Source organism: Rhodnius prolixus, unplaced genomic scaffold, assembly GCF_049639745.1.
Source record: "Rhodnius prolixus isolate KJV_2025 unplaced genomic scaffold, Rpr scaffold_6, whole genome shotgun sequence".
Classification (NCBI taxonomy): domain Eukaryota; kingdom Metazoa; phylum Arthropoda; class Insecta; order Hemiptera; family Reduviidae; genus Rhodnius; species Rhodnius prolixus.
In genome coordinates, this window is record NW_027411634.1 from 11,958,426 (window position 1) to 11,983,119 (window position 24,694).

Consider the following 24,694-nt stretch of genomic DNA (forward strand, 5'->3'; position numbering starts at 1 on the left):
TTTTTATTCTATACACAGTTTCCTTATTATTTAAGTCTCTTCTTACGTTTTACTTAATAAAATATTTATAATGCTATTAATTTCAATTTAATGTGCTTAAAACTAATGAAAGTGTGCCAGATCATAAATTTATGTAGGTAAATTCAGTTATTTCCTAAGGAATTAAGGGAACTAAGAAATTACTAATACATTCAAGTTGACTTTTTATTTTATTTCGCTCGCAAGTAACGAAATAAATGTACATCTGCTAACATGTAGTATCACAATTCTTCAAATCAGTTGTGAATTCGTAGTTAAATCAAGATTAATTTGTTTACCTTAAATGAATTATTATGCACATATTGTTATACTAAAATGATCTCCAGTGGATAGTTAGAACCCCTTAAGAAAAACACGTTTTAAAGGAATTAAGGTTTCTTAGAGCTATTTATATTTCATACAAATTTTGTGGCTTTTGTCATTGACGCTGTAAATTTATTCATTTACCAAACCTCAAGAATTTACTTGAGAAAATTACTTACCAGGTGAGATCGGAAAAGGCTGCAATCAAGTTTTTTAATGATTTACGGCTCCTATTGGAAGAGAAGCTTTAGTACTAGTTGTAATAACCATTACTTTTTTTTTTCTTAAAGTCTAGCCATTAAAATATCTTGAAAGCCGATGTTCACAGATAGTGATTTTTAAAAGAACTAAACAAGACTTAAGGAATGGCCGATTCGAGTTGGACAGGAGTGGAGGAGGCTCAATTGAATTAATTCAAATATTGAATTTATAAAATATTTTCCATCTCCAAGGGCTTTAAATAATGTTTCTCTTTAGATACATAACAAAAATTCTTAGAAAATTAGGTTCAAAAGTTGTATTGGGTTGATTTATGTACAATATAAATCGTATGAGTTTTTTTCCATCATAATTTACTTTTTTCAAAATAGGACAAATAATAAAACAGAACAAATAAAAAAACTGTAATATTTTGATAAGAATTTTTCGAGTTACAAGTCCTGCAGTAGGATTATAAAATCATTCATGATTGCTTATCCCACATGTCTTTGTTCAAAAATACAGACAACAAACAATAAAATGGGGCTTTTCAATCAGATCGCCTTTTATACTAAAAAATAAAAATAAATAAATAAAACTTGAATAACCTTTTAGATTTTCTGCATGAATTCGGCCTATGAAACTAGAAACTATTAGAGCTTATAATAAAATAATAATAATGGAACTATATTGCGGGAGGCCAAAACCCGGCCCGGGCTGTAGAGCCGAAGATGTATGTATGTAATGAAACCATATGGTCATTATACACATATTTATATAAATAATATATTTCCAAGACTATTCAACAAAATGTACGCCTTTACATACACACAGTATGTATTTATTCACAAATTATCTATTTCATAATGATAATAATTTACATTCACATTCATATATCTCCAACTACTGGTGCTCTAAAAATATTATCCTAATTTAATGCTCACAATTAATGTTTTCTTTTCCCTTTTAAGTTGCATTGACAAATTTCAATAATTTTATCTAATTTGAATCCCCAAAATTAATACTAAAAAAAAGGTGCTCGGATAATAATTATTTTTTGAGCAATAATTAAAAATAATACAACTAAAAAGTGAATAAAGTTAAAAATAATTTGTATTCCTAGAAATAAAAGCGTTACTTGCTTCTTTTTCAATTTTCTACAATAATTTTAAAACGTTACATTTCGATTTTATTTCTTCGCCATTGATTGATTAAATTTCAGATAAAGTATCACAATTACGATCCTTTTTTGATTACTAAAAATTGCTTGGTTTTTGAAAACAATTTTTGTAAAGCTCCTACAGACATTTTTTCAAGAACTGCTAGAATGTTGCAGTTTTTAGGAATGCTGGAGATGTTTGTTTGATTCTCGTTTCGATACTTAAACTTAATTTATCAAACTAAGCTTATAAATATAAGCAGTAAATGAAATGGCTCTTAACTCTCAGAAATATATCCATAGTAATTGAGAATTAATTTATATATAAAAATTTCTTACAAAAGATCACCATTTCACTTTATTTTTAAATTCTTCTTTGACACTAATCCTTTTGATCGTTTCATAACCAAGTATTATGGAAAAACTAAAACAAACAGACTGTACAAGACGTGCTGATAATCCTTTGGAAAACATCCACAATCCTTCTTCTATCCACAAACCTCTTAATGTTTTGAAGAACGAATTTGTTCTCTCCACCTTTAGGGCAAAACGTATATATATGTACATAATTTATACTAACATATTTGGCAAATAAATTCATCTTTTCATTATTTTTTACAATAAAACCATCTAACCGCTATTTTGGTTATTATTAATAAGCGAAAACTAATCTAAAAAAGTTTTTCAAATTAATTACAAGTACATTTGATGGTCGAATAAACTAAACTATTAGCTAATGAAACTAAATAAGATAGAATTGTAAAAAAGAAAAATTCAAAACTAAAATTCTTAACAAAGCTCAACAATGAATTTCAGAATGCTGAACTAGAGGTCAGTCTCTTAAAACTATTTATAAATTTACTTAATCAATTGATAAATGTTCTCCGAAAACAATCTGACGTGATCACAGCTGGTATTCCCGACAAACCCAGGGAGTAGCTTGCTTTCAGTTTAAGACAAAGCATAATCACCTCCAATGTTAGAAGAGGTAACAAAGCCTCGATACCTCTTTGTCTCCATGGGATACCGGCCTTTTAGCAAAAACCGACATATACTCAATGCTAAATTTTTGTGGCAATTGAATAGGAGGAATAAAGTCTGCGAAATATTGTTAACAATCCAACAATAACTAAATAACAAAGTTATTAGTATTTTCTTACTAACAAATAGTAAGTAACACAATGGATATTTTCTTTCAATCGTTTGCTGCTTCCTTACGATCCTTACAGGATTCATTAGTGAATATGAAAGAATGAAGAAGAATCACATCATTTAATGCCTTTCAAAAATGCTATTCTATAAAGCGCTTATAATTTTTACACAAGGAATAAATGGAGATGAAGATACATAGCTGTGCAGATGTTTTGAAGAACTTCATTTCCGATTTCCAGATGAAATTTTGCTACTTTTATCGACCGAGGCAAGTTTACTCTACGAACTATCTCTGATCTCAGGATTTTTATGTGTATATATTTTTGTCCCAACGTATAAACGAAATTTATTCAAAGAAATAAAGAAGAAGATCGTAACAAAAAAGGAAGTGGTTTTTTTTGCAGAACCAAATATTTACCGATTAGGAAAGTGGCTTCATGAAGGGAAACAAATAAAGACTAATCAAATTTTTCAGACCGACGAAAACCAAAAAAAAAAACTAAAAGACTTCAAGGCAATATAATTCAATTTCAATCAGAAAAAAATGGATTATCTTATCGTACTGGTGCAAGCTGAAAATCGGAATCAACTTATAAGAGAGATGGTAAGGCTGAATTCTTTGAACGTTTTCTGTCAAACCGTACAAATGCTTGAAATGTTTCTAACATTTAATTTTTCTCATATTTATAAAGATAAGATGCGGACAACGACTGAAGTGAAATCAAAGGAGCTCATGGAAAAATAGAATATCAAACAATATTAGAGTTGGAGAAGGCCTAAATTTAACAATTCGTAAGTATCCTGTTTAAGACGGCGCATTATCTAACTTCTAATAAATTAAGTAGTAGCTTTTCAAATCAATTTATAAAGAAAGTATTAAATAATATTTCAAGAAGGAAGTACTGAGTTACCTGTAGACGTGCACGTATTGTATCCATCGGATTTGTTAATAAGGTGGTGGAAAAACCACCTAAAGTACCAGCAAAACATTGTATAAGTAGATGAGATGCACTAGAAGGCAGTATTCTATGCAGCTGATCTATCAACAAATATCTTCATTAAAAAAAACTATGTACGTCTTAACGTTAGGTTCAATAAAAAAAAAAAAAATACCTTGATAAAAGTGATAAAATGTCCACCATAGTGCGCTGTTCGGGACGTAGGTGCAAACTGAAGCAACATAGCCTCGATAAAATCCCCTAATACCATCGTTTTTATATATTAATTGTGCTATATCTATCGTAGTACGAAACTTTGACCTAGATGGATCGACGGTTACACCTAGAGGATTTATAACCATCTGCAACAAATATTTTGTATTATTGACATCATACTATTTTGATACATATTTTGTATTATTGACATATAGCCTTATTATTGATGACTAATTGCTTATTATATTACTATTAACAGCAAATTAGTAGAAATTTAATTCATTTTTATCAAAATAAAATCAAAATAATATAGATATTCTTTAATCAAACAAAATTCATATCCATTAACAACTAACTGCTTAATGACAGATGATAGGCTAAATGAGCCTGACCTCTAACCATAACATTCTGGCATTAAAAAATACTTTTAAATACTTGAGAAAGTACAAAAATTATTTTAAATTTGATAAAATATGTTCATAATTAAAGACATTGCATCACCAAAGTTTACACTTAAATATATTTGGTCATAAAATACAAGAAAGTTATTGCTCTTAATCGCTCGTACATGCCAATTTAGCTACTAATTGTTAAATTATAAAACTTATTTCAAATTTTAAACCTCTAACCTTGCCTCCATTTCTATAATCAGCAAGTCCTAAAAACATAAGGTGTTGTGATATCACATCAAAAGGTACTATAATAGTTTGTCCAACCAGCGACGCAGCGCTTCCACTAATTAGAGTTTTAACACTCGAAGAAACATCGTACTGTTTAAGCACATGTCTAGAAGTTTCATATGTTGCAATATAGCAAACTCCTGAAAAGATCTGAATCGAACTGATCCAAAATCCACGATAGAGCCCACTAAGACCTTCTGCTCTATAAATTTTATTTCCTGCATCCAGCAGACCTAAAAATGTACAAACGTTTTACAATATTAAATCATGCAAAAAATGAAATAGAAGCAAATTAGACAATCACTATACAACAAATCATGTCTGGAAGATTCTTATGTGAATTTAATGTGTTTGCATATACCCGCCCTTCCAGAAAAAATCAGTATTTATAAAAAAAAATTAATAAATTAAAATGAACAAGAACCATAATTCATTTCCTCCAAAAATTGGCCTAATTATTTGCTTAACCAATTGCAAATAAACTGCACTCTCATCAGAAATGATTGTGTGGAATTTAGAGAAAAATACATTGGTCAACTGCCCCAGTGGAAAACTTATTACTCCTTTAATACGTATTTTCATCAGATTATAATAAATAAAAAATCATAACATAATTAACTTCGTACTCACCACTGTACATGCTGTCATGTTTTTGTATCTGTAATCTTGTTTTGATTAAAGTCAATGGATATAAACTGCATCGTACCGAAAATGAACTAAGCATGCTAAGGGGAAAGAATTTCCATTTGTCCATCATTTCCCATTCTATAGTTCTTAAATACTCTGTTTCCTGAGTGTTTGCATCTATAGTAGCCATCCCGTCTGCCTGAGGTTTTCTGTATACCCCACTTGAAATTCACTCCTATCATTTCAAACAAATAAAATATAAAAAAAAATAAACTGCTGACCTGGAAAATAAAATATAAATAACGTATACTAAGTTAAGTCCATCAAATTCCTCTTAAAAGCCACAAGCGTATGACTGCTTTCTCTTTTACTGTTCATATTGACTGTCACAGCTGATAAACACATCATATGTTTTTTTGAATAAATTGAATAGCGGCAAATTTAAATTCGACACTATTACTTACTTGCTACGAGCTTTTAGACCATTCCTATTTTAAAGGTGAACCTCCTTTTTCCTCCTCATCTCAAATCCTTATGTACACCGTTAAACCATGGTGCCGTCTCCCTTGGAGCCTTATCTTCTCTTCATATTTCATAAGTTGTACTCAGGTTTCAATGAAGCTTCCCCACCCCCTGGATTCTATCTTAATTCTTGCCACCAGTTCCTCTTTATAGTTCTCTTTCTCCTCTAATTTCTTCATCACCACCTCCATTTTTCTTATTTTAAAGATTCTTCCTAGCTATTTCCTTCAGTTCAAAAAGGTACAACAAACGAGGTCCTTTCCTTGCACCCTTCATTTATTTAACGGGTCAGAGGTTTTTTTTTAATTTTGGTCACGAACATGTCTGTTATAATTGTACAATATTGTAATACAGAACAATAAGTTAACCAGAAAATTGCATGTATGTATATATTATGAATGAAGTTAGAGCCACACTTTGATATAAAGACTTAGGATTTGTGCAATCATATAAAAGAATATTTTATTTGCTGACGAGATTCTTCTTTAAGCTTCAATCTAATTGTTCAAATGAGCAAGAAATAAAAATATCTTTATTCACTTATTCTTTTCAAATTGGTTCTTTCATTGATATTAAATTATGCGTATGAATTGTAAATATTTATTTTATTCTGCACAATGGTGAGCATTTGTACATAATACTTCAACAGAAAACAAGTACTTCTTTATTCCCTTAAAACATAATTCAGGTTTCAGGAGCTTGGAACTTGGAGAGCATAGCTGATTCCAGAATTATAGCAATTCTCTCACTCAGTCAGTCGCTTCTTCGAGGTAAAATGTTCAGTCAATTTTATTCAAGCTATTAATAACATTTTGTGTAACTCAAAAAAGGTATTCTTTCTTCTCAAGCCTAGAAGTCACTCAGCAACAAAGCAGCTTTTTTTTTTTTAGAATGTGGGGGTCATTGGTTGGAACGGATCAGAGGCTTTAGAATTTTCCCTATTGCTTAGGCATCTCATGTTCGCTTTACTCAAAAGCTAATGCTTAAGAGCTGCTGAAATATGCTAACTCACCTTAATTTTAGATCATGTACCTTTGATTCCTGAAGGTCAAAGTACCATGGCGATCAGAAGAAAAGGAAATGATGATAAGACACTATGAAAAGTTTGTCTAAGCAGATTCAATTCTACAGGGATGAAATTGCAATCAATCATCTCATGCAAAAGTTGATCTGTAGTTTTCCATTTGACGAGAACAGTTTTTTTGTCTCATAAAAACAATTCAGTTTTAATTAACTGAATGCCTACATTAGATCACACCTAACTAAATTTAGTGAAAGAATAAAAACCATTAAAAACGAATTTATTTACAAATAAAAATTACCAATCAATCGAATATTTTAATTTATCACAATTTACAAAAACTCTTTTGACACATAGTCACACTGAAGTTTTGATTTCGGAATCACTTTTTATGTGAAGATTTACTTCTAAAACCTAAAACTCACACCAGAACATATAACCGTATCCAGTAATAAGAATGCCGATTGCATGTTATTATTAAATTGACAATCATAATAAAAAAGTGCAATGAAATCCAAACAATCAAGTTGTGTGACTAATTCTTTTAATCGTACAAATATTAACCGATATAATGCTGAATTTTTTTGCATATGTCGTATCTTTCACCAAGTAAGCCAAGGAGGTTGTTTCCATTCTGGCAAAGGCACAAAGGTAACGTTAACTGGGATGTTTATTATTGCATAATCCATTTTTAGTTCTCTAAGTGTATTCCTTATTACTTGACTGAAACAAAATTACAACATATATTTTTTATTTAAATTTAGGTAGAAAAACAAATTATTCAAGCATTACTACGAACCCATTTTTTCCAAGAAGGAATGTGGCAGGAATATTAACTTCCCTACCGGTCAAATCATCTATCATTTCAGTGTAAAATTCATCACTTGGTATATTGTCAGAAATAATAACAGCTTTCGCCCCAGCTTTTTCTGCTCGTAAAGTTTTGCTTAAAAATGAACATTCCCTAAAGATTGTAATTAAAATGATTACAATATGATGCTACTTTTTACAAGGAAATAGTCAAGGTTTGCTAATTCATCAAACTTACCCTCTCTCAACGAATGCAATGTTACCAGAAATTTCATAAGCATTATTAGGCCATGAGCAGCCATTAGGCGGATCAATAGGCACCAATTTTATGTTCTTCGCTAAGAATCCATTATTCTGAAATAATTAAAAAAAAGTAAACTGATTCCTTGAAAGATTTCGTGATGGATATATTAAACATAATTTATTGTTAATTACTTACAAACTGTGTACCAAAATTTTTTGCAGGCCTGGTTCTGTAAGTGTACCTTAAATTTTCTGGTTTTACTATTTCAAAGAAAATATCTTTTCCAATTATTTCAAGATTATTTGCACCATCAATTTTTTGACCAGAACATCCTAAAAGTTTTAATTCATTTGTTATCTTACCTTGGATTTAATATGGTTCAAAACAATTTCATTTCTATATTTTGCTAATTTCTATTAACCAAAAAGTCCATCAAAATGACAATGCAAAAAATGAAAATGCTCTGTACAACTTTTCAACTAAATTTTCTAATAAAAGCTTATTATTTTAAAACTTATTTCAAGATTACTAATCTACTCTTCTATTATAATTCTAACACTGACTTTTATTAGAAATAAAAAATGAAAATTTCCACTCTTCTTTAGGTGAAAGAAAGGATATTTTCAGTTCTTCTAGTGATTTAGTGATTTAGGAATGCATTCCACGAAAAGTAAATTAAAAAATCAAACAAAAAATTGTATTTGAGACACGTGTACAAAATATATTAATCAATTACATACAAATATTTATAATTTTGAAATGATTTTTTTGCTTTGTTTTTACTTTAAAAAATAAGATGAAGGGACCGGGGTGGTTTGTGTAGGAGAGACCCTTCTAAAACCAATTCCAGCACTTTTTTTAGTCACCGGTTTCTTTGGCTGACTCATTTTAGAATTTTCTTGAGGTGATTTGTTTTGTGTGACTGTACACTTGGCTGTTTTAAGTATCCCATCCCCGCTACCATCCACTGGTACAACTGGAGTAACCGGTGTATTTTCACTGGGTTGTTCTTCAACTACAGGAAGGTTTTGTATCTGTTCCAGTCGCTGAATACTACTTATGCCTGGATTCATAATTGAAAATGGTACTCTGGCAGCTGATGACTCACAAGCTCTAAACTGCCCATATGGCGTTGATGAAGCTGAGATACCTCCTTGGATGGGATGAGTGGTCTCACGAACGACTTTGTTCTGCTCACTAAGCCGACGATTCAACCAATCTATAACTCTTTCGTTGTCTTTTATTTTTTTATCTTTAGCTTCTACCAATTCCTTCAATTCATTTACTGTTGCTTTAAGCGTTTGTTCAGTCCCAACTAGAGCAGTAATTTTCTTTTCAAGTAATGCTTTTTCTTTTTCCAATTTTGCTATGGTTTTAGTATGCTCTTCCACTACCTTTTCTTGTTCTAAAGCAATACTAGTTCGAACACTAAGCTTAGAACTTACCACTCCCATTTCTTTTTGAAGTTTGGTTATAATTTCATTAGCCTTAATCAATTCATCAGAGACGTTTTGAATAGTTAACTGTTTTCTTTGAATATTTTTCTCCTTTTCGCTAATAATATCTTCTAATCTTGCTTTCTGATCATTGGCATTGTTCAAAAGTTCTTGTAATTTGTTTGTTAAAATACTTTTATCTTTTGATTCTTGCTCAGCAACCGCAAGTCTGGTTTTAAGATTATTAAAGCACTTATCTTTTTCATGGTAATCAGCTTCAAGTCTAATATTTTGCTTGTGTACTGTCGATAGTTCTGCTCTAGAATTTGCTAAATCTTTTTCTAAATTATCAATTCTTCTAGCCTGATCCGTGATAGTAACATTTGCATTTGTCCTTTTTTCCAAAAGAATTTGATTCTCCACCCGAAGCCTGGATATCTCTGATTCCTTTTCCTTTATTAAGTTTGTGAATTTTTCTTCCAATTCTGATTTCTCTCTCTGTGATTTAATCTGCCAATCCAATTGTATTTTTCTAAGTTTTTCTGTTTCTTCTGAAATTTCTCTGGTGCTTTCAGCTTTAAATGATATCCTATCTTCTTTCCACTGCTGGTGTACAAGTGCCAGTTCACTTTGGGTTGATTCAAGAAGCATTGTTTTATTGCGAAGTTGATTTTCTAAACTAGCAACTAGTTTTTCTGCTCTGCTATTCTGATCTTTTAAAGATTTAATTTTTTTAAGCATTACCTTCTTTATATCATTATCATTACCTAATTCAATTTGAAGTATCAAATGGCAAAGGTGTTTGAAATTATTTGTTTCTACTATTTTCAAAAATGTCCTTTTAATATCACCTTGCTGTTCTTCTTCAAGAAGAAGAAGATACTTGGAATCATGGGATTCATTTAGTTTACATTGCTCCAGAAGTCTTATAACTTGAGATGGGAAATTATCAAAATCCACTAATAATCCTTGTAGATTTTTTAGTCTTTGATAATCATCATTTGTTAATACGAGGGAGTAATAAAAATAAGGATCTTCATCATCCGAGATACAAACATTGAGTAACTGTTTTGAAACCTTACTTAATGCTGTTTGCATATCAACAGTTATTCTTAAATCTCTCTGTTTTTCTTCAGAAGATGAATTCTTGATATAAAAACGTTGAATTTTACTATAAAGGGGCTCCGGAGTATTTAATTCTTCAAAATTCTGATACATTGTTACACGGCACTTTTGTAGAACAGCGTTCTCAAAAAAGCTTTTCAATTCGAATATAATAAATAAATATTAATTTACCTATACAAATTATTTAAAGGGAACGTTACATTTTAAATACTTTTTACTTTAAAGAAAAGAGCGGATATTACCTGATTCACTGTCCTAACCTATGACTTATTAACTTACCGAATAGATTTACACAAAGCGAATTAACAAAAATAATTAATGCACATTCGAAAACATAAAAAGAACACTCCATTGGGTATTTTCCAATTTAATGTCCCAGAACATATTAACACTATCTTAGATGCACTGGAACTGCACTGGACCTCCCAAGTTTGGTTAAGCAATGAAAGTAACGTTCCCCTCCGACAGTTGTATTCGTAAATAGCGCCCTTAGACAAAAAGCGCAATTTTTAAATACTTAGTTTTCAAATTTAACGTTTCACTCATTGAATTACTTAATTACTGGAACAAACGTTATAGGTTCTATTTTAAAAAATTATGTGTATATATATAAATACGTGTTTTACTTTTTTAGAAAATACCAATAAGTAAATTCGTTAAGAAATATCCATTTTTTTAAAGCATAGTTAAAATAATTTGTTACAAGTATTTTTGAAGCTATAATTTCATTAAATACTTATCCAAACAGTAATTACAACAATTTTTTTTTTTTAACTCTAAATTATTTTTTTTCTAGGATGCAGTCTGAAATCACCGAAGAGATAAGTAAACAACCATCAAAAGAATATTTTGAACTTTTTAAATAACTAACTTAATGGTAATCATGAGATAAAATCTTTCAAATTTTCATCTCCTTTTTATCCTTACAAGATTGTAACTAATATTGCTTCCTTTATTGATAGGGTCCTAAGAAAAAAGCAGGCAGAACCAGTAAGGGAGGTCGAGGTTCAGGAGGTATTATAGATGGAGTACCCATGTCCGATATGCCTCGAGAACATTTAGAAAAATATGCTTTGAGAATAAGAGAAGAATTAGAAAGAGAGAGAGAGGAAAGAAATTTTTTTCAATTAGAAAGAGATAAATTAAGAACGTTTTGGGAAATCACGAGACAGCAACAGGAAGAGAACAAAGCTGAGCTAAGGTGCACATCCTTTCATAAATTAGTCTTTACACAATGGAACTATAAGTATACCAAAGTTAGATTTATTTTTAAGTTTTCAACCATTCTATTTCAAGAGCGAAAGTTTCCTTCTGCTCAATAACTCCTCTTTTCGATTCATTATTTAAATTAATATTCTCGAAGGTATTAAATAACAAAAACGATTTCCAATGTATGAACGCATGATTAAATTGGCCAATTCTAGATACTTCAAAGTGAAAAGCTAATAGATAAATCTTTGAGGCTGTATCTATTTTACTTAAAATTGTTCTCAAAACAAAATTTGTTTTTTAAAACAAGAATACATCAACATTTTATTAAACGGCACTCTTAATTTCATTAAACCAAATGAATTCGTAAAATTAAAAAAAAAAAAATCAGTGAAAATCAATGGTGATCGCAATTGAATTTGTTAATACAAGTTTCAAGGTTCTAACTTCAAGTATTAACATTTAATGCATTTTTGAAACTCGTAGTTTGTTGCAATATTTATAGCAAAATAAGTTAGAACTTTGAGACTTGTATTAACAGAAAGTTATGTGATAGCCTGGCCCATTTTTTTAAAAGAACTGTTTAAAAATAAATTGCTGAATTCAGTAAAAAAATTATTTCTAAAAGATGTAGTTTGTTTCTAGATTTGGTGTTTAATTATTTTGTTTATCTTTTTGAAAGGCTTAGAAAGATTATTCTAGAACTTTGTTGAACATTTGTCTGCATATCCAAATCAAATAATATTAATATAAATTTATTTATCATTACTTTTTTTTTTAATTTAAAGAAACAAAGACCGATCCTTGGAAGAAGCTGATGAGAGACATCAAGGAGAATTGAAAGTGTACAATGAGAAAGTTAAACACCTCATGTATGAGCACCAGAGTCATTTGACAGAAGTGAAGGTAAGTATGGAGTACAATCGGTTTACTATTTTTAAGTTATATTTTTCACTTAAAAAAGTAAAATTTAAAGAACAATGTTGCTTCAGGCTGAAAATATGGTTTCTTTAAAAATTGCTCAAGAAGGTTATCAAAAACAAGAATCCATTTTAATAGAAGAAAAAGAAGAATTAAAAAAGCAAATAATTTCTGAAAAACTGGATTATGAAGAAAAACTTAGAGAAATTACAGCAGTAAGTTATTTTATTTTAATGAATATAATTACATTTCAGGAGTAAGATTTTTTGTTTTAAAAACAATTTTTGATTAACCAACGTTGAAAAAGATATCTGTTCCTATTATTTTTCTGATTTCCTCTTCTTTATTTAATGTTTATAATGCAAAATATTCTAAATTAATGGTACAAAGGGTTACAAAGCTTCCCCTCTAAATTATTTTTAATATAAATAACTTCAATAACAAAGATATTATTTTATAATAAATATAAGTTGGGTTTTTATTTACAGAAACATAGTGAAGAAATTTATGGAATTAGAGAAGAATTTATGTTCAAGATAAAAGAGATGGTAATTAAGGCAGAAAAAAGACTGGAAAAAATTAGAGAACATTTTGATTTGAAAAATAGAATGGAGATAAGTGAAATAGAAGAGAGAAAAAATAAAGTAATAAATAATCTCAGTGAAACTCAAAAGAAAGCTATAAGAGATTTGAAAACCTATTATACAGATGTTATTGATAATAATTTAGCTGTAATATCTGCATTAAAGGTACAGTTTAAAATAATTAATCAGTGAAAAATTAAATTTAAGAATACCAATATAGTTTCATATGCCAAGTTTCTCAGTTACTATAGAGAACAAAATTATGGGTTTCTTCCGAGCAGGTAAATATTTGTTCTGTAAATGTTTCAATAACTTGGTATCCTTAAGATAGTTGAATTAAAAACTAACGCAAGTACAAATATTAACCCAAGCCCAAGGGGCTAAAGATATGTTAGAAACAAATATATCTCTAATGTTTCTATATATTAATATTTATTAATAATCACTTTAATAAGTGATTGCCTAAAGATGGAGGAAAAATTTCTATGTATATTTTTAGAATAACAAAGTACTCTTATAAAAGAAGTCTACATTTTTCAAAGATTTGCAATTAGTTTATACAATAATTATAAAATTTATTCATATATATTGTAAGGTTATTTATAAAATATTGAAAGGGAATTACTTTCAAGAAAGCCCATCAAATGTATGAAACTGAAACTGTGAATATGCTTCTATCGCAATCTGGCAAGAAACTTATTCATACTTGAAAGTAAAGAATCGGACTACTCCGATATTATGCATTTTCTCAATAATACATGCTTAAAAAAATTCTTTTTATAGGATGAACTAGTTTCATTAAAGGCAGAGAATGAAGAAGTCCAGAAATTAGTAGTTAGACTGAAATCAGAAAACAAAACCCTTTCAAAACCTTTAGAAGAAGCAAACAAAAAAGTACTTGAATTAGAGAAAGAAGCTTCATTGAACAAAAAAAACAAATCTTCTTTGATGGTAAAATTTTTTTTTTATATTTTATTAACCTGTTTTTACAAAGTGAAAAGTTTATTTTTAATTTTTACCATTATTTATATGGCGCAGGAAATGCATAAACGATATTCAGCTATTACAAAAGAAATGGATAAAGTTGTTATTGAAAGAGATTTTCTTGAATCTGGAATTGAAAAAGTAATTTTTAAATTTATCGTAATTTAAACAGTGATCTAGTTATTTATAAATTTACAGACAACTGCTCAAATAAACTTATTGTTTATCCACATCACTCACTCAACAAAAACACAACAATTTATCTGTTACTCATTCTTTGTATATAGTTTATATATAATTATTTTTAATTCAAATGTACTTAATAATCAAAATATAGATGGAATTTGAAATGAACGAATTGAAAACACATTATACAACCTTAATAATGGAACTTCAAAAACAAAGTGCTATAGAAATCAGAACATTAGAAAAGAGAATTATATTTTTAGAAGATGAATTTGAAAAGAAAGAAATAATGTTAGCTCAATTAATATGTAAAGCAAATTTAGATCCAAATGCAGTTAATGAAGCTAATTCTAAAATGCAGGTTAGAACTAGGGGAATAAAATGATTACTAAATGAAGGGCATTATTTTCTTTTTTTAAATTTAATTGTTTTAATTTTAGCAAGCCATGTCTAGAAGAGCTAAGAAAATTGAGATACTTCAATTAGAACTTGGACGTGTGGTAAAAGCACATGATGATATGCTTGATAATTTTTTATCCATAGCTAAGGAATATAAAATACCTTCAGAAGAAATTCGCTATACACACTTTAAACCTTTGCTTAAACAAATTATATCAGATTATTTACAAGGTGCTGATTAAAAAAATGGGTAATATTGTGCTCCGTTGAAGCTAGGTAAAGGATGTTTAAAGAAATTGTTTTCGTATCTTTTTAAAGTAGATCGGCTTTCTTTTTTGTTTTAAAATAATTTTTTAATCGCGGAATATTGTTCACATTATTTGGTGATGGATTCATGAATTCAAAGGTGAGAAGATTTTTTTAAATTCAGTCACAATTTTTAATTTATTCATTTATTATTATAATTTGTTTTACATTATTAAGATTAAAGATTATGTCTTCTGTCCTTACTGTTTGGTACTCGAAAGCATATCTTTTAATTTTATAAAATAATGAACTTTTTTTTTTAATAACTCTGTAATTGTGTTGATTTTGTTGTACAAATTATTATTTAAGTTATTATCGATTAGAGTTACAGAACTAATGGTGATTACTTCAACTGAGAGCATTAAATCAAAATGACTTTTACTTACAAGAATCTAAAAATAAACTTCATGTTTCATTGAAGAATCGTAATTGAAAAATCGTTTTACACTTTAAAAGAAGATTGAAGGATGATTCAGAAGAATGAGTTTTGACTTATTTTCTTCAGCCCTTATAAGCTGACTTCAGATTGCACAACATAATTTCAATAAGATTCGTTTATTTATGAGTAGCCTTCAATTTTCAAGAAGGAAGATAAAAAGATATTAAGTGTTGGCCCTAGATTTTCTGCTTCTTGGATCTTATTGTTTATTAATTGTTTTGGTGGTCTTGTTTGCACATTAACCAATTACTTTATATGAGGGCTTTTTGGATCTTTAACTGCTCACAGTATTGGTCTGTAACAAGTGAACTTGATAGAGGCCGGCATCCAATGACATCAGATTGTGAAGTTAAATTATGTATTTATTTTTCCGTATGAGTTTCAATAGAGGTTATTTAGACGTGAATGAGATTAATGAATTTCTAAATTTTCAACGAATGTTGATGTTATGAAGCAGATTTACTTGCATAGCAAATATCTTTTTTTTATTTGTTTTTAAAGGATACGTTTTGTTTTATCTAATTTGTTTATGTCATTTCTAACAGTAGTGATTAGTTTCCACAAGGACTTAATAATTAAAATATGTTAAACTGGCACACTCTCTGTTTGTTGGTTTTATTTTAGAATTTTAAGTCACTCATAGGTTTAAAAACCTCACATTTAATTTAGAAATAAAAAAAGGTTGATTTATAATTTTTTGTATTCACCCCCAAAAAGAGTGATAATAAAATGCATTACATAATGTAATGTTTCCTCCATTACCTTATAAAAGAATTAGTAATTTTGAAAGACTGATTGTAGTTTAAACTAAACCAAAATTATTTTAACGTAATCGAAATAAATATTTTTATTTTTTCATATAATTAGCATAAACTTTAAGTGTATTGAATAAAAAAACATATTAAATTATTATTGTTCATTGCTTTAGAATAAAGATATAAATAAAATTATATACAACAATTATTTTGTGGTATTGTGTCATATTATACAATAATAACAAGAAAATATGTAAACAATATATTTACTTATCTAAATAAGGTTTGCAGCAACCTGTACCTACTAAAAATTTTTGAAAGAAATCTAATCGGGAATCTGGACGATAAGGAAGTGAAATATGCATTTTAGGCCACACATATATTCACTATGCTCCACGAAAAGCAGTGAACAACAGTTGTAAAACATTCAAGAACCTCTTCAACCCATTGCCTCTGCAGGTGCCAAACGTTAGGAATCTTTAGCACATTATTCAAGGAGATAGAATGGAATTCGTCCTTTTGAACTACGCTTTCTACTCAGAAGTTCCACAGCTAGTTCTATCCTTTGGAGATGCTTCCTCAGGAGGCAATACTTTGTAACTAGGTCAGTAATCTTTCTCAGCTTGATATACGTTCTGCCAAGGAGGTAAGTTGAACGGCATTTAACAGGCCTTTCCAGAAATATCTTGGAGGGCCTCATCCCCATGACACTAGTATAATTTAGAGTATGCTTTCGTGAAAGATATTTATTTTTCAGTTTATAAGAAAAGTCGCACAAAGTTTTGGTCCCTGATGTATCCTCAAGGCACCTCATTTTTCACAGATTCTCTAGAAATCCCAAAAATAATTTTTTTTCCAATCAAATCATAATAAAAAGTTTTAAATCTTTACTGTTGCGCAATTTGTCCTTGTTTGCTTTAAAGAATTCCCCAAGCATTCTTTTAGAATAATTTACGCTTTTGGTTGGACGTCGCTGTATTGATTATCTCATTAAAGTTAATGATGAATTAATAAAAGGTCATATTCAGATGTTAGTCTCGGAATAAAGTATTGATTTTGCCAGGCTTATAATGATGACTAACTAAACTTATTTAATAAACTCCTGTGTCCTCAATGATACATAAGTAAATTAGAACACAAAAAATATAAAAGAAAGGTTGATTCAATTGCAGAGACAAATATAATCTTCAATGAACTGCCTATCACAATGCACATCTCACGAAGAAAAAGATTTTGGAGTTAAATAATGAAGCAAGTTTTGCATTTAGCCAATTTATGTTGTTTTATTGTAATAACATCCAAATTTTACTCTGTAATAACAGGAGCCTGATTTGCCTTCAGATTTGTTTAAAGCTTCTATGAAATTATAGAATGTTATTTAAAAATGAGGTGCCAATATACTCTGTCTAATTTGTTTTAATTGATTTAACTCTTATTATTTTTTATTTGTAAGACCTCTTACTATACTCATATTTCTGTAGAATGTTTGAGGAAAATCAAAAATAATAATTAAATATGCCACATATCGTGGATGTCCAGCATATTGAATGAAGGAATTAAATAGCTAGGTCGAAAGGTTGTTTATTACCTTGGTAGGTGAAAGAAACAAAATTTCATGAAAAAGCATAATGAATGAAAGTTTTCTGCAGTATAGAGCTTTAAAAATAAATCATTTTGGAAAAGTGGTTCAAATAAAGAACTAATGTACTTTGTTGTTGATGGTGACGGTTAAACTGCTCTGAGTTGTCTGGTAGGTAGTGGCACCTGGTGGATGTTTTTGCAACCATAGAAATTCTTTATTGGAGAACCAAATTAAACGATTCAATCTATTTAAAAAAAATATCTTCTTGTTCTTATATTTAAATAAAAAAGACATTAATTTAAAAAATAATGTCAGTATTTAGATAATTAACTAACCTATTTAAATGATTAACTTTTATAGAAACTGAAAAAAGACTGATCGGCTATTACACGTTGTTAGTAAAAGGTATAATAAAATTAACTGCACTTCAGAGGCTGATGGGGCACAAACCAATCTTCTACAAACAAACCAATATATCTACTACTATCACCTTTATATCTCAACGTTCCTTGTTTATTCCACGGCCTAATGAGGCACCTTATATATAATTTTGAGGCTTGTTATTCTTCAAAAAAAATCCTAGCAAAAGCAGTGCACACTCCTTACAATTATCTAGCATCCTCAGAGGGGATTTTTTTTTTAAAAGCTGAAATTAACAAGGAAGGTGGACGAAAATGGGAAGCCTGCAAGAATAAAAGAATGCAGATTAGTGGAAGCCAATATATTTGGGATTTTATCCTAACATAGTAGAAAACTTATTGATTAATTGTACTGGATCTTTTATCGTACGGAAATATTTTTAAATAAATATGGCATATGAAATATACTTTCGTAATGCAATTTTAGTACTGCTAATAACAATATTTTTTATAATGCAGATATATCAAGAAGATTGTATAATATAGAACATCATATAGTACGCTTGTATATTATATCGCACGAGTGTTGCTTCACTCTTATAGTTTTAGTCCAGGTAAAATAAATCCTAAAAACTTCCAATATCAGATCCCTTTTACGATGGCTCCATATGTGGTTAAGAATTAACCTGGCCAAGGAGATTTTACTTCACTTTCCGACGACAGTGCTTGCCGCCCCAGGCACTACTTCTCCTGACATTGCTTCATGTTTACTGTTATTGTGAGAATAAAACAGTTGTATTCTTTTGGTTATAGTGGAGCAAGCGGATGCTGTACAACATAGGAAATTGGTCTCTTCTGTTGCTGTTTCAATATCTCTATTGCGGTATTACGCTCCACTAGTGCCCCACAGTCTTTTGATCTACCCTTCTTTCTACCTCACAATATTTTTATACAGAGTATACAACCGTTTGGTATTCCAATCCCTCTTAAAGAGTGAGTACATATATTTGAGTTTTTAGGAGAAGTAAGTTTTCCTTTAACAGATTTTATTTTGAAATTTGCTTTTATAAAAATAAAGTTTTATTCCCATTTAAAATCTTAGAATACTTCTAGGTATATTTTAATTGAGGATATTAAATTTTTAAAAGTTAAAAGTTATATATATACAGGGTGTCCCAAGCTATGTGGATAACGACTTTTTCTCGGAAACTAAGATAGCTAGAAAAAAAACTAAAAAATACGTGTTCCCTTAGTTTTTTGTTAGGAATCCAAATTTACTTTGTAAATTTTTTTTGGTGCTGCCAGAAGCGAGATACAGGCACCAACTTCATTTTTTCAAACGGGGAGGTGCAGTTTTTATTTCAGAAATAGATTCCTCTATTTTTTTAAAGAAAAATTTACATGAACGATTTTTTTCTGTGAGCGATATTTTAGAAGTTATGAATGAAAACATGATTCTTATAATAAACGTCAAAATGATAATATTTTAACGGTTTTTTGATTAAATAAGAAGAAAAGTACTATTTTATTATAAATTTCACTCCTCATTAATATTACAGATCATGCCCGAAATGGCCTCCACCATTAGAGATGCACTTTCCTGCCAATTGTCCCTTACTGCCAAAGAAATAGATTCGGCTTTAACCGAGTTACAGGTATCTATTGTTCTCTGCTTTAGTTCATCTACAGATGCAATCCCGGCTTGATTCTGATGCACCTAGATTTAGAAATGCTTTTTGATAGCCCATCAAATTTCCTATCGAGATATCTCTTTACATGCCTGATGGTGTTATATCCATCACGGAGGCTATTCAGTGGCCACCTCTCTCACCGGATTTGACACCTATGGACTATTTCCTTTGGGGATACCTGAAAAACAAGGTGATTATTCATAACGTTTTTCTTTCTTTCCTTATTTCTGCTTATCGAAAAGCATTTCTAAATCTAGGTGCATCAGAATCAAGCCGGAATTGCATCTGTAGATGAACTAAAGCAGAGAATAATAGATACCTGTAACTCGGTTAAAGCCGAAACTATTTCTTTGGCAGTAAGGGGCAATTGGCAGGAAAGTGCATGTCTATGCATCTCTAATAGTGGACGCCATTTCGAGCATGATCTGTAATATTAATGAGGAGTAAAATTTATAATAAAATAGTACTTTTCTTCTTATTCAATCAAAAAACCGTTATAATATTATCATTTTGACATTTCTTATAAGAATCATGTTTTCATTCATAACTTCTAAAATATCGCTCACAGAAAAAAACCGTTCAAGTAAATTTTTCTTTAAAAAAATAGAGGAATCTATTTCTGAAATAAAAACCGCACCTTCCCATTTGAAAAAATGAAGTTGGTGCCTGTATCTCGCTTCTGGAAGCACCGAAAAAAATTTACAAATTAAATTTGGATTCCTAACAAAAAACTAAGGGAACACGTATTTTTTAGTTTTTTTCTAGCTATCTTAGTTTCCGAGAAAAAGTCGTTATCCATATAGCTTGGGACACCCTGTATATATATATATATTTTAATCATTTATTTAGTTACAATCAACGCATTGCGTTATAAGCAACAAGGGTAACAATAAGCAACATCAGAGTGGTGAAGTTACCCAGCGGTAACACTCCAATAACATTTCACTTTCTACTGACTCTCTTCATCAGAGAAGAGATCGCGTGGTTTCTGTCTTTTAAGACGTCTAGAAGTGTTGTCTGGAAATGTTCTTGAAGATAGATGTTGAACAAGTGGATTGTGATGTGTTTGAATGTTAAGATGGAATGTTTAAGTCTGTGTGAATGGTTTGATTAGTGACTTAGAAAGGAGCGTTTACTGTAGAGCGAAGAATTTTAGACAGCAAGGACTGGATTCTTTGCAGATTTGAGCGTTTGGTTGAAACCCACAGTTCGATGCCATAAGCCCGGACTGGCTTTAATATACTTACATATACGTATAAGTCTTTTGTTGTCCAGGGTGAGTTTTAATTTGTTGTCGAGTAGTCTTTTCAGTTGTCGGAAGCGTCTGTTGAGTTCTGTTCTCCTTTAGTCGAGTATGAGGGTTCCATGTAAGTCTTCTGTCAAGGTAAAGCCCAAGGTAGCGGACTACGTTGACTACTGGTAAAGGAATTAAATTGTAAAAGACAGGAGGAAGAGTGATGCATCGAAGAGTGAAAGTAATGTTTTGAGATTTTGTTTCGTTCAGTTTGATAGACCCATTTTTTGAACCATTTTTCTAAGGAGGTGAGGTGAGACTGAAGGTTTCTATGAGCTATTAATGGATCTTTGTTAGTAGATAAGATGGCAGTATCGTCAGCATAGGTGAGAAGAGTAGTTTGAGGATGTCTGAGGAGTAGTTTGTGGGCTTAACGTCCAACTACCATTTACTAGGTGTCGTGGACGGAGGCGACTAAGCAAACGTATTTTACAATTTCTCATTTAACCATTAAATAAAATCCAAGGCCAAGACCGGGAATCGAACCCAGTACCACAATGCACATTAGCTTTACAGGACTCGCCTCTTAACCCGCTCGGCTATCGTGGCGCTTAATATTACTGGTAACTAAAGCAGGTCAAAGAAATACAGAGCCAAAATACAAATCCTTTCTGAGAGCGTAATCTACCTTCCTACATCCGGTTTCCACGCCCTATCTTTGGCTAAACCCTCCCAAATCTGCTTGAAAAAAAATAGAAAGAAAAAATCGCTACTTACTCCGAGAAGATGTCTAGTGCCTCCGTTCTAATATAGTCATCCTGTACCATTCATCCCTTGGCATAGGTCACCGAATTTTTCTGTGAAATAGTTTTTACAGTTGTTTCTTTGAGTACAGTTTCTTCATAAAGCAAAATGGATCATTTTGGTTAAAGGTTGTGACTCAAAGTTATAGAGATTCTCAGATGGTTTCAAAGAATTTGGATAGAAAGTTGCCATACATTAATCCATACATTTAGCAGTAGAAAACTTTATTTCTATTAACAAATATCCTCCATCAAATTGCTTGCTGCACTTGGAATTTTGGAGTCTTAGAGAAAGATTTCAAGTATAAGATGTCTAAGAAAAGGACAGTTGTTAATAAAATCACCTCACTTCTGGTTTTAATTCAGACGTAGGGTATCTACGAGGGTCGTTTGAAAAGTCCGTGCAAAAATAAAAACTACTTAATTTTTTGGGGTAAACCTTTTTTATTTTTCAACATAGTCTGCTTTTAGGCTTATACACTTCGTCCAACGCTGCTCTAGTTTGTTGATCCCTTCCGAATAATAGGATTTGTCCAAGTCTGAAAAATAGCCATTCGTTTCTGCAATCACCTCCTCGTTTGAATAAAATCTTTTACCCGCCAGCCATTTCTTCATATTGGGGAACAAATAGTAGTCCGAGGGAGCTAAGTCTGGAGAATAGGGGGGATGTGAAACGAGTTGGAACCCTATTTCCATTAATTTTGCGACCACAACTGCTGAGGTGTGAGCTGGTGCGTTGTCGTGATGGAAAAGGACTTTTTTTGTGGGCCAATAGTGGGCGTTTTTCTTGCAGCTCGGTTTTCAAACGATGTTCGGTCCAATAACGATGAATAATATGCACCTGTAATAGTTTTACCCTTTTCCAGATAGTCGATGAGGATTATTCCTTGCGAATCCCAAAAGACAGTCGCCTTAATCTTTCCGGCCGAAGGAGCGGTCTTCGCCTTTTTTGGCGCATATTCCCCCTTGGTAACCCATTGTTTAGATTGTTCTTTGGTCTCAGGAGTGTAGTGATGTATCCCTGTTTCATCCACAGTGACGAAACGACGCTTAAAGTCCTGCGGATTCTTCTGGAACAGCTGCAAACCGTCCTTACACGATTTCGTTTTTGGTCAAGCGTGAGCAATCGCGGCACCCATCTTGCGGATAGCTTTGTCATGTCCAAATGTTGATGCAAAATATTATGTACCCGTTCATTCGAGATGCCCACAGCACTAGCAATCTCACGCACCTTCACTCTTCTGTCATCCATCACCATATCATGGATTTTATCAATGATTTCTGGAGTAGTAACCTCAACAGGGCGTCCAGAACGTTCAGCGTCACTTGTGCCCATATGGCCACTCCGAAAATTTTGAAACCACTTATAAACTGTTCTAATCGAAGGTGCAGAGTCACCATAATGTTTATCAAGCTTCTCTTTAGTCTCCTGAGGCGTTTTGCCTTTCATAAAGTAGTGTTTAATCAACACACGAAATTCTTTTTCGTCCATTTTTTGAAAATCACTCGACTTCCTCGATTCAAACGAATGCCAAACACAAAGAAATAGACCGACTTGGCTGAAACTTGGTGTGTGTTCTTCCAAGAGATGCTACTAACTAAACATAATCTCTCGACCAGTGGTGCTATCTCTCTGACTTTGCACGGACTTTTCAAACGACCCTCGTAGAACAACAGGCAAACTTCATAGATACCTAGGAATGTAAACTTTTATCTGTAAGTCACACCAGATTTGTTTTCTAAAATTTAGTCATTCTTAATGAAATGCTAGGCTAGAATCTTGAGTTTTGTTGAATCATTCAGAGGGAATTATTTAATTCTGAAGTTAAAAACGAAGTCTGCCAGCTACTCAGTATCGCAGCAATGGAAGTTAACTGGATTCTAAACATAAATTTATCGATGAAATTATTCGATATTAAAAAGAGAGATAAATCAAGCGAAGAGAGAAAGTTAGAGGAAGAGAAAAAAAAATGAACGCAGAACTAGCTAATCAATATGGCGGCGATAGATGGATGTTAGAAATCGTTTTAGAATAAAAAAATAAAATAAAGTGTTTGAATAACTCCGACCTTGTTAAATACGAACCGGTCTCTTTTACTTCTTTTATTTTGCTGTTAGAAGTAAGGTTTGGCACACGAGCCAAGAGCCAGGCTTCTGGACCATCTGCTTCAAATTACATCCAGTTTTCAACCGCCCTTCTCCATTCTGGCCGGGCTCCACCTTCTAGTCGTACTCACTCTTTCTCTAATACTTTAGTACACAATCCAACGCGACGCCGAATCATGAATTATGACGACGAAAATTAAACTTGAATGAAAAATGAATTATTGAATTTAACCAGAGAGACTCACACCTCAATCTTGTGCTAGCTGTAAAAAGATATATGTGTTTGTGTTTTTGTAGAGAGCTCTAGTCGACAGTATCGTTTCGTGTCTTGCAGAGGCGGCAACAATACTGACAGAATTCTTTTAAATTAAAGAACTTTTTCTTTTGCTGGCAATAAGGGGCCCAGGATCATTACATCCGCCCGGCAGTATACATTTCTCCCTTTCCCTTATCGGATATTTCTTTTTATTCCTTCCTTTTAGGTCCTTAATTAATATTCCTTTTTATTTATTTATTTATTCCTTTTAGCGTATTGAATCTTGTGATAGAAGATTTTTTTTTTTAATAACCATCACCCCTCTAGCTTTTTACGAATTTCAAAGAAAACTGTGAAATTCAAGAAGTTCTCTCACATCATTTCCCCTAATCTTAACTTAAAGATTTTCT

General features: G+C 31.1%; 4 protein-coding genes across 5 annotated transcripts; 1 reads left to right on the forward strand and 3 right to left on the reverse strand.

Moving 5' to 3' along the window:
* Positions 1-1,176: 1,176 nt before the first annotated feature.
* Positions 1,177-5,692, reverse strand: LOC141461227 (solute carrier family 25 member 44). Its single transcript, XM_074142028.1, has 5 exons — positions 5,316-5,692; positions 4,635-4,918; positions 3,965-4,151; positions 3,763-3,890; positions 1,177-2,236 (listed from the first exon to the last, which is right to left on the reverse strand). Exons 1-5 carry the CDS (start codon positions 5,500-5,502, stop codon positions 2,045-2,047), a joined length of 978 nt encoding a protein of 325 aa, XP_073998129.1. The 5' UTR covers positions 5,503-5,692; the 3' UTR covers positions 1,177-2,044.
* Positions 5,693-7,118: 1,426 nt separating this feature from the next.
* LOC141461228 (PRADC1-like protein) lies at positions 7,119-10,935 on the reverse strand. Its single transcript, XM_074142029.1, has 5 exons — positions 10,750-10,935; positions 8,105-8,241; positions 7,904-8,019; positions 7,655-7,819; positions 7,119-7,578 (listed from the first exon to the last, which is right to left on the reverse strand). The coding sequence occupies exons 1-5, from the start codon at positions 10,820-10,822 to the stop codon at positions 7,458-7,460; spliced, it is 612 nt and encodes a 203-aa protein (XP_073998130.1). The 5' UTR covers positions 10,823-10,935; the 3' UTR covers positions 7,119-7,457.
* Positions 8,585-10,698, reverse strand: LOC141461225 (spindle assembly abnormal protein 6 homolog). Its single transcript, XM_074142025.1, has one exon. It carries the CDS (start codon positions 10,561-10,563, stop codon positions 8,689-8,691), a length of 1,875 nt encoding a protein of 624 aa, XP_073998126.1. The 5' UTR covers positions 10,564-10,698; the 3' UTR covers positions 8,585-8,688.
* A 279-nt stretch (positions 10,936-11,214) lies between the features above and the next one.
* LOC141461226 (dynein regulatory complex subunit 4-like) lies at positions 11,215-15,506 on the forward strand. 2 transcript variants are annotated; one of them, XM_074142027.1, is made up of 10 exons: positions 11,215-11,347; positions 11,433-11,671; positions 12,468-12,585; positions 12,672-12,815; positions 13,089-13,349; positions 13,968-14,135; positions 14,223-14,309; positions 14,506-14,715; positions 14,795-15,029; positions 15,383-15,506. In XM_074142027.1, exons 1-9 carry the CDS (start codon positions 11,345-11,347, stop codon positions 14,993-14,995), a joined length of 1,431 nt encoding a protein of 476 aa, XP_073998128.1. In that variant the 5' UTR covers positions 11,215-11,344; the 3' UTR covers positions 14,996-15,029; positions 15,383-15,506. The 2 variants fall into 2 exon arrangements, with proteins under 2 accessions (XP_073998128.1, XP_073998127.1); XM_074142026.1 differs by lacking the exon at positions 15,383-15,506 and having other exon boundaries at positions 14,795-15,129.
* Positions 15,507-24,694: the final 9,188 nt, after the last annotated feature.

Coding starts and splice junctions, on each gene's coding strand:
- LOC141461226 (XM_074142027.1), top strand. Junction 12,586..12,671: donor GTCATTTGACAGAAGTGAAG/GTAAGTATGGAG, acceptor ATGTTGCTTCAG/GCTGAAAATATGGTTTCTTT. Junction 14,310..14,505: donor TTGAATCTGGAATTGAAAAA/GTAATTTTTAAA, acceptor ATCAAAATATAG/ATGGAATTTGAAATGAACGA.
- LOC141461225 (XM_074142025.1), bottom strand. CDS start 10,563: ATGTATCAGAATTTTGAAGAATTAAATACTCCGGAGCCCCTTTATAGT.
- LOC141461227 (XM_074142028.1), bottom strand. CDS start 5,502: ATGGCTACTATAGATGCAAACACTCAGGAAACAGAGTATTTAAGAACT. Junction 4,152..4,634: donor ATTATAGAAATGGAGGCAAG/GTTAGAGGTTTA, acceptor TATTTGTTGCAG/ATGGTTATAAATCCTCTAGG. Junction 2,237..3,762: donor CAATACGTGCACGTCTACAG/GTAACTCAGTAC, acceptor TTTGCCCTAAAG/GTGGAGAGAACAAATTCGTT.
- LOC141461228 (XM_074142029.1), bottom strand. CDS start 10,822: ATGGAGTGTTCTTTTTATGTTTTCGAATGTGCATTAATTATTTTTGTT. Junction 8,020..8,104: donor AAAATTTTGGTACACAGTTT/GTAAGTAATTAA, acceptor TAATTATTTCAG/AATAATGGATTCTTAGCGAA. Junction 7,579..7,654: donor TTCCTTCTTGGAAAAAATGG/GTTCGTAGTAAT, acceptor ATTTTGTTTCAG/TCAAGTAATAAGGAATACAC.